The sequence below is a fragment of the Lolium rigidum genome, chromosome 3 (genome assembly GCF_022539505.1).
Source record: "Lolium rigidum isolate FL_2022 chromosome 3, APGP_CSIRO_Lrig_0.1, whole genome shotgun sequence".
NCBI lineage: Eukaryota > Viridiplantae > Streptophyta > Magnoliopsida > Poales > Poaceae > Lolium > Lolium rigidum.
The window spans coordinates 268,627,749-268,641,264 of NC_061510.1; the positions used below are offsets into that span (position 1 = coordinate 268,627,749).

Sequence of the window (13,516 nt, forward strand, 5' to 3'; positions counted from 1 at the left end):
GGGAGAAACTTCGTGGGTATTCGCAGGTCTATGGTTTGGTACCTATCTTTGGATGCCTTCAGATAAGTACAAGATTGTGTCATGAAAGAAGATTTTTTTTGAAAACCTAGAAGATTTAGTCTTTTTTAGATTTTATTTTGTAATTATTGGAGACAAGTTGTATATCTCTACCATGTACTATTTTGGTACTGATTCTTAAAAAAATAGTTTCAAAAAAAAAAAACTCAAAGAAGAAAAGCTAGAGAAACATGTCATGTGAGTCTATTCGCTTCCAAACAGTCACGACGCGGAAACCACAGAACGTTATCCCATCGGAAAAGATCTCCGCGACTCCCATTTCCGACCACTCCGGCGCCGTACCCAGCGAGCGAGCGAGCGAGCGAGCAGCCATGGGGTTTGCTCCGGTCGCGACCTACTCTTCCTTCCCAGCGCCGCCGCCGGCGAGGAGCACGGAGTACCGGGCGCACCTCGCCGCCGCAGGGCTCTCCGCGAGGGCGTCCTCCTTCGCCGCCGGCAGCGGGCTCGCCGTGGCGGCGGCTTCCGTCGCGGTGGCCGCGCGGCCGAGGCGGACGGGCGCGGGGGGCGGCGCGCTCGGGTGCAAGTGCCTGTTCGGGCTCGGCGTGCCGGAGATGGTCGTCATCGCCGGCGTCGCCGCGCTGCTGTTCGGGCCCAAGCAGCTCCCCGAGATCGGCCGCAGCGTCGGCAAGACCGTCAAGAGCTTCCAGCAGGTGCGGATTGCAGCCTAAATTAGGGATTCCCGGTGGTTCTAATGTTTATGACTTCTCTCTAGCGCCTATTGCTCACTTAGCACACTGCTAGTACTTGCTATGCTAACATAAACTCATGGTATAAACTCCAAAAAAGAAACGACACAATTATTTTTGCTAGAGAGTATGTTTAATTAGTACAGTGCCACTTGATGATGTCGTGAAGTTTAGTTCATTCGTTGGTGCGCTGTGTGTTGTCATATGTACTTAGAAGCAAGGATTGTGCTAGCACACACACTGATGGGTCAAAATTTGTTCATTCTAAAAAATATACTTTGGTTCTGGTTCAGGAGAATACATGCGTCTGGGGATGAGGGGTGGAAAATATTAGACATGTAATATGTAGATATTATTTGCACCTTCACGGGAAGGAGAAGGGATCTTGGAATGATAATGTTTGTGTTTTAGGCCGTTGTGATGTAGCTGCGATAGAAGTCCAAGAGTCCAACTGTGATCTGTTCTCGTGCACTTTTGAAATGATGTTTCATCTGTTGCTGATATAGTTTGCATATTGGGACTTTGCTACCCACGTTGGTGTCATGGGCGTGAACCCAGCCCCTAGCGCAAGATATGGGCAGAGTTACTGTTCACGTGAGATTAGGATCTGTTGTGCTACAGCCCCGTGAACAGACTCTGCCCATAACTTAGGGCCAGTGGCTGGGTCCACACCCATAGCAATTTGCAATGATTGAAATAGTGTAGACATTTGTCTTAAGAAATCCTGCAATTGTAACAGAGAGTCAAAAAGACGGTTAACTGAAATCAATACTCGATCGGAGATGCCTAATTCAGATAGTCAAATAGCTGAAACGTTTGAGCATTAGTACTATGGGACATGCTCTGTGCCGATTAGCTGAAGTAGATTATTTTGCTACTTCTCATATGTTGCTATCTGATCAAGCGATCAGCTATAGCACTTTATTTTGTGTAAATTGTAAATGGGTATTCATGGTTGCTATTTGCTCTGCTATACCACGTACCAAGTGTAACTGTGAGTGCGTTTCCTCATACTGCCTGCACGTGTTCTACCTTTCCATTCATTTTAACATGAACTGAACTATGGTGTGGGGCCCATTGCTGATAGGTGAAGTATTTTCATTGAGTATAACTGTGTCAATCAGGGAAAGTAGGTTCATGGGAGAAACTTACCAATCAAGATTGGGAGAGCTTGGTAATATTCAAAGCTTTAAGCTTGATCACTTGTCCATTTTGCCAATAGGCAAGTTGAGCTAGTCTTCCAATTTCCTGTTATCAGGTCAAGCCATCAAGGAATTCATGCGGTGGGTATATATGCCTATATGCCTTTGTAGACTGTCTTGGTCTGTGTCCATGCTATTGTCTGCTGACCAATATTGTGTTATCTAGTCTAAATGTGTGTGGTTTTCTCTTTTCCTCGAGTTCATGCTACCGCGTTTATTTGTGCCTGCACTTGCCGATGCATCATGGTCACATATCTGAATGACATAGTCCTGGATTCAAAATCAAAAGCAAGTGTTTGCATGCTCCCCTTCACTGCCTCTACATGTCTTTAAATGAAAACTGTCAAGTCTCAAGATAACAGAGCGTGCCTATCCAATATAGCTATATACCTGGGACCTAGTATTTGTTGATATATTGTGGAGAGCTTGACTAACTCTTTGCTACCTGTACACCTGGCCACTTTGCATACTCTGTGTTCGCCACATCTGAATGACTGAAAATTAGCACTGTCAAGTCTCAAGATTGTGGACTATATCGGTCCAATACAGCATATGCTTGTCATGTACTTGTTCATATTTTTAGTGCTCTTGATTAACTCTTATTCCTTTTGGACAGAAAGGTGTAGCTTATAGTATCTTGTTACTACAAAGATGTCCTGGAGTAGAATACGAAATTTGCTCCTTGTTGAAAAAGGGGTAGCTTATAGTATGTTGTTATTATGAAGATGTTCAGGAATAGAATATGAAATCTGAACCAACAACAGGCTAATGATCATCCTTTAAGCAAGGATTTGTGGGCTCCGCCAGTTTGCCATATGTAAATTAGAATTCCTCCAATCATCCCTGAAGGCTGGCATAAAATCCCTGACAGTGAGAAATATGGCATCCACATTGCTACAAGTTGTTTGATATTCTGTTGCAGAATATAAAATCAGGTTTATGCATTAATATTACTTATGTAAGATCCTGATATGATATTAAAGGTTCTCTATCATGTGCAACGGTGTATTCTAGTTTGTTGAAGTCACATTGCTGTTATAGTACTTTTCTGGACGCGGACCATCCGATTTCGAGTTTATGACCTGTTTCCTTACCTGTTTATGTGAATTCACTCTCAGGCAGCCAAAGAGTTTGAAACGGAACTGAAGAAAGAACCCGAGGATGGCGGCGACCAGCCTCCACCTGCAACCGCCACAGCGGTTAGCAGCGACGGCGAAGAGAAACCGGAGCTAGAAGCATCGAGTAGGAAAGAGAGCGCATGAGGACTGGTCTGAGGCTCGTGGACTAGAAGAGTCGTGTATGTAAGAACAGTGTGATGTTTTAGCACATTGCTCCCTTCTTTTTTGATGTTCTTGCAGGCATGTGCGGCGATACATTATCTGTAACCAGGGGAGACAAGTCTGTGAAATTACCATCTTGTTAATGTATGAGGTTGGTTAACAGAGTGATGTTTTGGCACATGGGAGCGTATGCTCCCTTTATTTTGAATACATGTTAGACACATTTAAAAATGTCAAAAGATTTGAAACAAAAATTTCGCACGGACATCTTCATGTGCTACACGCTCACAAAGTCGTTTCATGAAAAATCGACATATCATGTGGCGTGTGTAAAAAAGACAAAATTCGGTGCTGAAACAAAGAACTTGTCACAAGATAATTTTTTTCTTTTTCGCTTAGACTACAAAAAATATCATTTTTTCGTGAAACTTGACGAATACACATATATTATGGAGATGTACATGTAAATTTTTTTGTCAAAATTTTTTAGTACTTGAAAATATGTTTTTATGGTAGAGGATCATACGCACCCGGGAGCCGAATTGAGTTTCTGGTTAATTGTGTACATCAATCGTAGGGGATTACTCTAGACTCTTTCCGGTAAAAAATTGTGCATGTCAATTTTCAATTTGCAATAGTGCAGTGAAGAATTGTGCCAATATATGGGTAAGCTAATGACAGTCGAGACACTAGCAGGTGGGTCCACATTGTCAGTGACTATAGCCGCAGGTTTTGGGCCCCAAGCGGCAGAGATAGAAAAAGCACCACCTTTTCCCCGACAATAAACTCACGAGGCCACTCTCGAGAGTGGAAAGGAAAGCAGAAACCCGAAATTATCGCCATGGCTCTCCCTCTCCTCGCCGTCGCCTCCCCGCTGAAAACCCTAAACCCTACCTTGAACCCAAGCCCCAGCCGCCACCGCCGCCGCCGCCTCCTCAGCTCCTCCCTTCTCCGCGTGCCGCCGCTCCTCTCCCGAAGCGGCCGCCTGCGCTGCTCAGCCGGCTACGGCGACGCGGCCGCGCAGCAGCAGGCGGCTCCGACGACGCCGCGGCCGGACGAGATTCCGTGGAGCAAGGAGCTCTGCAACTCGGTGCGGCTTATTGGGACGGTCGGCACCGACGTCGAGCTGCGGCAGCTCCCCAGCGGCGCCTCCGTCGCCCGGGGCCGCATTGCCGTCTGGAAGTCGGCCACCGAGACCACATGGTAAAGTTTTCAGCACTGCCTGAGATACGCTAGCTCGGAATTACGTTTCTGCGGTCAATGTCGTGGTTCGTTACTTTGAGTGGATATACGGGTGACGTGTTTGGCCGTGTGGATTAGCGGAAATCTGCATCGTCGGAGGGTGCCGCCAAATGTTCGACAGTATGCAAAGGGGAGAAACTTTCATTGTTGGGTTAGCCATACACTACACATGTTTCTAGCCGGTCACTTATCTTTCGCCACAAACTTAAGATCCCCATGGTCCTACTCATTTACCATTTTTGGTGCACCATTATTAGGCCATAAAATCACAAGGGAAGTTCTGTTCATGAGCGGTGCAGCTGATTGTCAGTGTGCTGCTCATGTGAAATTGTGAGTATGGAGATATTACCGCGAAATGGCCAATGCTCTTAACAATTACTCCCTAATATGTAATATTGTACTAACATCTTATATTATGGGACGGAGGGAGTGCATATTACTATTTGAATCATCATTCACTATGTGTGGTTCCTTGCAATAGAGCGATGCCTCAGTCTGCAAAGGGACTAGTTGGAACAGGAAATGTGTAAGTGGGTTCTTCCTCAAGTTTATGGCCGACGCTAGGCGTCGGTCGGGCAATTGGGGCATCAGACCGCCCGCTGCCCCAGCCGTACAATAAAACACATCATGGCACTAGCTGTGCCCTTGCTTTTCCTCGATTCTGTGGCGTGCTGTCCTCTTGCCTTCTCGATTCTATGGGGCACCCTCCTCCTTCCTCCCTGATTCCATGGCGCACCCTCCTTCCTCTCCTTCCTTCTTTTATGATTAGTGCTCTGTCAAAGTCCATGGGTGGACTGTAGGAAGGAGTTCCTTACGAATCACAGATGCTAGAAATCAGAGACAGCTTTCTGTAGGTTACGACAAAAAAAAATATTCTAAACAATTCGGATTAACTCACAACAAATTTGCTGAGCGGTTGCAACAAAGACTAAAGAAACAAACCCCGCAAAAAAAGAAGACTAAAGAGACAGGTAAACTGAGCCAGCAAATCCATGTGACGAATGCAGCATTTTCTTCTGCATTCACAAGAACGAGGAGTTTATGCAACTAATTAAGTTGACAAAGTATGAAACCATTGTAAAATTATGAGCTAAATATGAAGATGTAGACAGAATAATGTCTATTTATGCAGCATGAAATTTCCTTTGCAACAGATATGCAATACGTGTGAACGGAAAGTCTTCAATGCACGAAGCACAGCCAGACAACAGTTGCAGCATCTGGAAATCCTGTAGAGAACAATACAAAAATGAAAACACCCAGCAACCCACCTCACGGGCCTTGCCTGCTCCCTTCGCATGGCAACTCCGGCCTGCTCCGTTGAGACAGCTCCACTCAAGGCCGGCTGCCTGTTCCAGTTGCCCCTGAGTCCGCTGGTGGTCGTCCACGGCAATGCCCCTTGCTCGATGTCTCGTTGAGCTTGTCTGGAACAATCCACCTAGGTGTCTCCCCAGGCTTGTCGGAAGCCGGCACAAATTCCTCTCCAAGCTCACTAGCAGCTTATCTTCTCTAAACACAAAGAATTTTTGAGCTTTCTGGCAGCCAGTTGCTCCGACTCTCCGGGCACCTCTTCTTGTGCTGCTTCAGAGCATGCACGGCAGCATGAGAGAGAAGAAACATCAAAATGAGTGGAACGAGAAAGAAGTGGAGGCAAGTGGCCCCTAGTAGATAAGATTGCTGCACTGAATCAATGGTGGGCCGTTGGATGGGTTAGCGGTCAACGTCCCGTGTTGCGGCTGACAGGACATGTCAATCGGTGGGTCGGACAGAATCATTTACCTAAGTTTATTAGCTAGCTATGAGGACTATATCTATATACCATTTGACAAGGTTGAGAATTAACAAATATTTTAACAGATGAAGCATGAAACCGAGAGCATTATGCAGCTAAAGCATGATTTAACAGATTTTTAAGGTCGAAACTCAGTTTTCTATGATGACATGATCTTGTCCCCTTTGACTCATCAGTATGGTAACCGAAAACCAAAACTATATAGTATATAACATTCACTATGCATAAGCTGGAGCTGTACATTTGTTAAGTTGTCTGCATATCTTCTGTTCATCTTCATAATCATTAATTTTTTAATGTGGCGGTTGTTGCAGGGTAACTCTAGCATTTTGGGACGACCTGGCTGTTACAGCCTCTGAACATGTGAAACAAGGAGACAAAATATTTGTTTCTGGACGGCTTGTATCCGATACTGTTGAGGAGGGGCCTGAGAAGCGCCAGGTTTACTACAAGGTACATCTCTGATAATATTATTTGGGTTACCATTACTTTATATCCATGCTGTAGTATTATCCTTCTTTCTCGTGTTTATGATCAGTATAATGTATTTTGCAGGTTGTTGTTCAGGAGTTTAAGTTCATCGAGTCCTTCCAACCTGTGCGATTATATGAACCAGAGTCAAGCCAGGATACCCAAGGTACGGATCTAAGTCATGCTGGGTATGCTGATATCTACAGTCTGTATCGTAAAACTACTGTTCCTGAGTTCCTCTCACCTATTTATATTTTCATGTGGTTACTTATTTGAAAGTCGGCAATATTTACTTTTAACAGGCAGTATTAGAGTAACTACTTACAGTTTGTACCGCCCACTTGACCTTCAAACCGTCAAATTTCAACATTTATAATCGTTGTGGTGCTGTAGTCTTCAAAGTCACTTGCGAGAAGACCTTCTATTCAACATATGTATTTCACTTCATGCTTAGAGAACATTTTCCCAAAGCTTAAAGTGTTATCTTGGGCATATTTTGGAAGATGGAACCTTACTTTTCAAATATTGCAGAAAAAGGCTGTTAGACGTTAGCTCAAATTTATCATGGCTTATATTTACAAAATTTGCAATACACATGAATACCAAGGGAAAGAAATAGCACAGAATTATTCTCAAGATAAGAAGAAATAGCACAGGATTGTGCAATCCTCTGACTCTGTTCAGCCGTTGAGTACTCTCTCCAATGCAATTGATTGTTCACATATTTGCACCCTGAGTTTCATCATATTTTATAGAGGATTAGAGGGTTTACTTATGCATTTTGTGTAGAACTTAGTAACTTACATTTCTACTCTATCTGTGTTGCCTCGTCTTAACTTGTATGGAAATTCTATGCCAGTGATACTTAGAACTAGGTGCTGGGTAGCTGTTTATATGTGTAATAATATGTTTTAAAAATAGGAAAGATTGACTCTTTGTTGTGAATGAAAGGTGGAAAGCATGGAAATTATGTTGACAATGGTTTTACCTCTGGGTCAACTGAGAATAGAAAAGGGGATTACATGAGTTCTTCCTCTCGTTCAACTGAAGCACTGTGGCAAGCGTTCTTCGCAAATCCGCTTGACTGGTGGGATAACAGGAAAGATAAGGTTTGTGTCCTGTTTTATTCTCGGCGTGGCATTTAGAATATCCGATGGATTATCATTTATTATGTTTGTTGCGTCAATGTCTGCTGTTTAAAGCAAACCATCTACACCTTTTAGAGCATCTCTAGCAGTGCCTGAACTCGCGGAAACTGAAAACGGCGAGTTTAGTCTCCCGAATTTTAGGGTTTCGTTGATCTTAGGTGAGGCGCAGAATAGAAACCGAATTGACGAACTGAAAAAATGAAATCAAACGTCGCGGGAAATTTTAGGCGATTAACTTGCGAAATGTGAAGTGTTCGATGCTCCGATCGAGCTACATACAAACTTAATTTACATATAAAGCATAAATTAAGTACTAATCCTCTGCCGCTCGCCTACTTTGACCAAAATTTGGCCCTGGGATAGTCACCGGGGCCTCGCGCGGTGGAGGACGGCTAGACGACGATGAGGGCGGCGAGCTCGATCACCGCCGCCTCCTCCGCGTAGTCCTCGCTGCTGAGGTGAAGCGCCGGCGCGTCGTCCTCGTCGTCGCTGCTGTCGGGGAGCGGCAGAAGTGGCGGGCTGCACGAGCCGCCGGATGAATGCGCGCCGTGAAGAATTATTTACTATTTTTAATCTTATTTACTATTTTCGTGAAGAATTAGGGATTGTGTATCACCCTTCAGACAGAAACATAGCACGTGGTTTCCAAAACTCCTAAGTCCGCCTTGCTGCACAATGCAGCATTTTTCATACCTTACCTCTAGCTTCTTGATTTATATAATGTGCCAGCTTAGTCACGTAAGTACTGTGGCAGCATTGCTGCTTCAGTTTTGCAATTGAATTTTAGCGGGTCATGACTTATCTATTGTCAAGCTTCATGCACTAGCCAACGCAACCAAAAGTCCGAACTGATAGAAAGGGCTAGTACAATCCGCTTATACACCACAACATCTATCACTTATGTTAGTGTTACATGCTCACACGGATCCCGCAAAAAAAGCAATATTGCTCATCTCAAATTTGTAAAAGACCAGTAACAAATCTAAGCTACCAGTAACAAATCTAAGCTAAATGTGATTTACCACCATGATATGTTATAGTACACCAGAGTTACAGGGTGCATGGTGACCAGATTAAAAATCTGATCTAGGTTGTTTGATCTAATTTTGTGTTCAGCAGCAATCTTATTTGCTGGGGAATAGGACCCTTAAATCCAGGGTGGAGGGACCAATGGGAGAGTGAAACTTACGGCACCATTGCTTTCTGTCTCTGGTATCACCAGTATCATTGTTTACTTATCATCAACACAAGAAAGGGATAGTGTGAGATCTGGCAGTATGTGCTAGGATGGCACGAGCTATTTGACTGTCAGAGGAGAGAGATCATGATAGTTGACTTATGAGACAATGATGATGTGGCAGAGATTGGCTGATGTGCTGCTGCTGTTGTTCTGTTTTTGTTTTTTACGTTTTCATTCACTTGTCTATAACTCTATATACTAAGAGTGTCTTCCCTTGGAATTTTAAGGTTTAAACCAAAATTCCATTATGACTAATAAATAGGAGAAATTTCATGTGGAGTTTTGTTTGCAAGCAGTTATCAAGGAATTTCTTTTCTGCTCTAGCCAGACATTTGTAGATTTTGCGGTTCCAATTTATTGGAGGTACAATGAATTGAGGACAATTTCACAAATTTTCTGAACTTGTAAAGTTGATGCCCAAATCAAATCAAGGAATTCCATGCTTTGAGATATTGTAGTGATGTGATAGTGATTAGTTTTAGTTTGTTTCAGTTTATAGCTAGAATCTCCAATAGGAGCTACTTTCCTTTTGCCTCATAATAACTTGCAAAAGGAACCATCATGTTAGGTTGTGAAATTCCGTGCTATCCTCCTTGCCTGTCCCACAAACTTTATCATAGAAGAAGTTGGTTGCATTTTGTATTCATGTTTTTATATTGTTTGCATCTATGATTTGGCTATCATACGCTTTCTTTGAAGAAATGTGTGCTAGAGATTGCTTCGATTATCTTAAGTTCATATGATTTACGACAATAATTCCTCCTAATCCATACAACGATGTCTAATTTGCCTTTTACGTGTCAACAGAAGAACCCGAAGTATCCAGACTTTAAGCATAAGAGCACTGGCGAAGCGCTGTGGGTCGATGGGAGGAGCAACCCCAATTGGGTTATCTCCCAGTTGGCAATTCTGGACTCGAGAATGGGTTCTCTCCAAGACAAGGAGAGAAAACCAGTCTCTTTTATGTATGCTGATGACTTCATGAAATCTGACGCCAACAACTAAGTTCCACTAGGAGGGATGAAGCTTCTGAAGTTCTGATTCCCCAATTATCTAGCTCCACTATCTTTCACGTAGAACGGCTGTGTTATCGCTAAACTTCTGGTGTCTCAATTTTTTTGTACATAGGTAGGCCCTGGAAGCTTTACTAGCGAGGTGCATGGCTATCTGTTCTATATCTGTAGTAATGACAATATGTGAGTATGACTATGTACGAGAACCTCTACTATTTGAGAAATGGTACACCGGTTAACTCCCGTCTGATAGTCGCCGTTGCTCGGATGACACAGCCATGCCATGATATGTTGTCACTATCTTGCTAAAAAAACGTTTGCAGTTGATATGTCCGAGATATCTGCATTGTCAAATCTGTATCCTGATCTCGCAACATGTATTAGGATTTAGGAGTGGTGAGGGGTGCACATCAAACCTTCAAGATATACGTTGATACTTTGATGCTCCTCTAGTTGGACGCTGACCAGACATGATGATTTGCACCGAAAACCCTGTGTCTAGGCTGTTTCCTTTTAATGAAGAGAACATGTACCTATCGTTTCTCCAGGCACCATCTCTTCTCCAGCAACCAACCCGCGGCACCATCCCAGAAGGTGCGGTGGTACATTAGACTTTGATTTGTTTTTTTTTTTTTTGAAGATTATTGCAAACTGTTTATGTAATTTCCTTTTGAGATGTGGATAAAGACCTCAGTCGATTTAATTGATGACAGTGGATGATGCTTGGATCCAGCGCTCATGTGCACCACATGCACGCTGTCCGCTCAAGGATCGACCGGAGCATGTGTTGACAACAAGATGCAGGATTGCAGGCCAGTTTGAATGGGGCTCTGTGTGTTCTCGCTTGACCAGTCTTGGTAGATCTCTTTCTCCCGTCTGACTCTGGCTAGCAAAGAGTTGACATTGGATCCAGTAACTAGCCATTAGGACGTGATCGAATTTTAATCTTGGAAGCACATGGGTTAAGTTATATCTTAGCATATGCTTTCGATTCAAGTCAATTTGTTGTGTAACATGGGCTAAAGATTCGGGTGGAACAAGTTGTCATTTCTTTGTACTGTTTGGAGTATGATTCAAGAGAGAGCCCCCTTGGCTCACAAGAACTTGGAAGGCATGAATGCAATGCAGGGGCGGAACTTAGTTGAAACAAAACTGTGCCATGGCCCGCCCAACTTTAGAGATCTTCTGTCCACATATTAGTAAATTTAGCCCAATAACAGCCTATTTTAGTGTCCTTAAGCCTGTTGGCCCGCCCAACTTTTTCTGCCAAGCTCCGCTACTGATGCAATGTGACGTCCTCTTGAATCTTACAGGACTGAACCCCATATAGGAATCGGAACCAATCCTAGATGTGTTGGTTTTATGTAGCATGTTAACTATTCGATGAAAAATTCTACTACTATTTGGAATATGTTTGAACTTCCTTTGAATCAAAGATGCCCTTAAAATGCTTTGATGAAACGAGAGAAACCGCAAGTATCCATTTTAATTAAGTAATTTCAGCGTGTTTGTGCTATTTCTTAACTAAATATATAGGTGGAAGCTCCATCCAATTTGGTTGTATTCTGAAATTAAACAGATTGAAACGTTGTTGCAACGCTCGATCTTTGCAGATACCACTTTCCACTTAAAAGAAGCATCAACCTTGGACTCAAACTAAAGACTGAAGAAACATGTGATACCCTCACAAACAAACAACCAACATGAGTAATATAGTTGTTGATGATAAAGTAACTTGACAATCGGATACAAAAGCACAGACAAAGGGGGAAAGAGGAGAGAAGCCACGCTTCTCGAATCTCGATCCCTCCCTCAAGCAAGCCAACATGCATGATGATAATAAGTAATCAACAATCAATATAACAGTTTGGTTTGTACAAACACATGGAGAGTTGAACACAAATCTCCTTTGTGCTTCTTCTAAAAAGGCCTAGTAAATTCAAGGACCCAAACAAAGGCACACATCCATGTGTGCACTCTGATGCACCAAGCTCATCTCCTTTTTGGGCTTGGTGATCGAACCCAGATCGAAGAACAAAAAGTATATAAAAAAAGAAAGAGCTCGTGGCTTCATCTTGCGCTTCTCAGGGATCCTTGATCATTTGGATCCCAGCCCCGTGGCCTCGGATCTCTTGATGATCCTCAACTTCTTGCAGGTGCCGCTGAACATACTGCAAACACACAGGAGCAAAGATGATGAGTCACTGGTTTGCACGTAATATTGAAGATGAAGAACTGGTGAAGTTAAGTAGAGAACTTACTCGAAGGGCACGTCTCCGACGAGCATGAGGTCGCCGTCCTTGTCCTCGTAGGTGATGGCGTACTCGGACGGGTTGGAAGCGGCTGTGTCCGCGCCCGAGAAGCAGACGAACATGGCCTCCAGGGCCTCCCTGAGCTCCCGGTAGCCCTTGTACATCCTCATGTCGATCTTCCTGAGGTAGGGCGCCCCGTCCATGCTCACTTTCACGAAGGAGCCGCCGTTGGCGCTAGTTGCCGCTGGAGCTGCTGCGGATGGTGTGGTTTTGTTGCTGCTGGTGGCGTCCTCGGCTTTCTTGTTGGCCTTGCTCTTGGTCGCCGCTGCTGCTTGGAAGCAGCTCTTGCGGTAGGATCGCACTGGTGGCCACCCTACGACTTGTGCCCTGCAAGAGTACAAGCATGTAAGAACCCTGACTATGTGTTTCGAAGAAGAAGATGCGTGCCGGACGCAAGGCTGGTGGGTGGTACTCACTTGGCTACCGGTGGTGCGGCCTCGACGTCGTCGGCCTCCTTGTGGGCCTCCTCGGCGGCGGCGCTGTCCTCGAAGGCGTCGGCGGTGCGCTTCTTGCCCCTAGGCGTGGCCGGCGGCGAGAACGTGGTCTTGGGCTTCTGGTCGTCGGTGCCCGGCAGGCCCAGCCTGAGCTCGGTGGCCATGAGGAGGCTGTCGGCGTCGCCGCTCACGTAGCCCACGGCAGCTTCCATTTCCGGTTGAAGTGCGATCGTAGGTGCTGTCTGCTCCCTTGTCTTAGCTAGACTCGAGTACGTCGATGTGATGTCAAATCTGATGAGCTCCGCTCTGATAGACGAGACGATTTGTGTGTTGTGTTGGCTTGGCCAGGGTTAGCTTGCATGTTTTATAGGCGGGGCAAGAACGGGGAAGGTCATGGCATGGGCGGGGAAGGAGGGAGGCAGGGAGGGAGGGGGACACGTCGCTGCATCGAGCGCAGCACACGGCGGGTGGGGCTAGGCTGGGGTGTGAGGGTGGCTGGGGCGCAGCGTGCCGGGTCGGCCGGCGACAGCGCGGGCCCGGCCGCGCGGCGCGCGAGCGACCGTCCGGGATCGCTCGGTCCACGGGCCACGACGCGCCGCCGCCGTCCGATCAAGCGGC

At 45.1% G+C, this 13,516-nt stretch overlaps 3 protein-coding genes across 3 annotated transcripts; 2 read left to right on the top strand and 1 right to left on the bottom strand.

Annotated features, from left to right (window-relative positions):
• The first annotated feature begins 280 nt into the window (after positions 1-280).
• Positions 281-3,393, top strand: LOC124703412 (sec-independent protein translocase protein TATA, chloroplastic). The gene is made up of 2 exons (XM_047235626.1): positions 281-728; positions 3,085-3,393. The coding sequence occupies exons 1-2, from the start codon at positions 390-392 to the stop codon at positions 3,226-3,228; spliced, it is 483 nt and encodes a 160-aa protein (XP_047091582.1). The 5' UTR covers positions 281-389; the 3' UTR covers positions 3,229-3,393.
• A 694-nt stretch (positions 3,394-4,087) lies between these two features.
• Positions 4,088-10,528, top strand: LOC124696498 (protein OSB2, chloroplastic-like). Its single transcript, XM_047229222.1, has 5 exons — positions 4,088-4,449; positions 6,595-6,733; positions 6,836-6,917; positions 7,703-7,860; positions 9,947-10,528. Exons 1-5 carry the CDS (start codon positions 4,088-4,090, stop codon positions 10,142-10,144), a joined length of 939 nt encoding a protein of 312 aa, XP_047085178.1. The 3' UTR covers positions 10,145-10,528.
• A 1,328-nt stretch (positions 10,529-11,856) lies between these two features.
• Positions 11,857-13,254, bottom strand: LOC124699458 (auxin-responsive protein IAA12-like). The gene is made up of 3 exons (XM_047231755.1): positions 12,881-13,254; positions 12,414-12,791; positions 11,857-12,323 (listed from the first exon to the last, which is right to left on the bottom strand). Exons 1-3 carry the CDS (start codon positions 13,108-13,110, stop codon positions 12,251-12,253), a joined length of 681 nt encoding a protein of 226 aa, XP_047087711.1. The 5' UTR covers positions 13,111-13,254; the 3' UTR covers positions 11,857-12,250.
• Between the last annotated feature and the right edge of the window lie 262 nt (positions 13,255-13,516).

Coding starts and splice junctions, on each gene's coding strand:
- LOC124703412 (XM_047235626.1), top strand. CDS start 390: ATGGGGTTTGCTCCGGTCGCGACCTACTCTTCCTTCCCAGCGCCGCCG. Junction 729..3,084: donor CCGTCAAGAGCTTCCAGCAG/GTGCGGATTGCA, acceptor ATTCACTCTCAG/GCAGCCAAAGAGTTTGAAAC.
- LOC124696498 (XM_047229222.1), top strand. CDS start 4,088: ATGGCTCTCCCTCTCCTCGCCGTCGCCTCCCCGCTGAAAACCCTAAAC. Junction 6,734..6,835: donor AGCGCCAGGTTTACTACAAG/GTACATCTCTGA, acceptor TGTATTTTGCAG/GTTGTTGTTCAGGAGTTTAA. Junction 7,861..9,946: donor GGGATAACAGGAAAGATAAG/GTTTGTGTCCTG, acceptor ACGTGTCAACAG/AAGAACCCGAAGTATCCAGA.
- LOC124699458 (XM_047231755.1), bottom strand. CDS start 13,110: ATGGAAGCTGCCGTGGGCTACGTGAGCGGCGACGCCGACAGCCTCCTC. Junction 12,792..12,880: donor GCCGCACCACCGGTAGCCAA/GTGAGTACCACC, acceptor GTACTCTTGCAG/GGCACAAGTCGTAGGGTGGC. Junction 12,324..12,413: donor GTCGGAGACGTGCCCTTCGA/GTAAGTTCTCTA, acceptor GTGTGTTTGCAG/TATGTTCAGCGGCACCTGCA.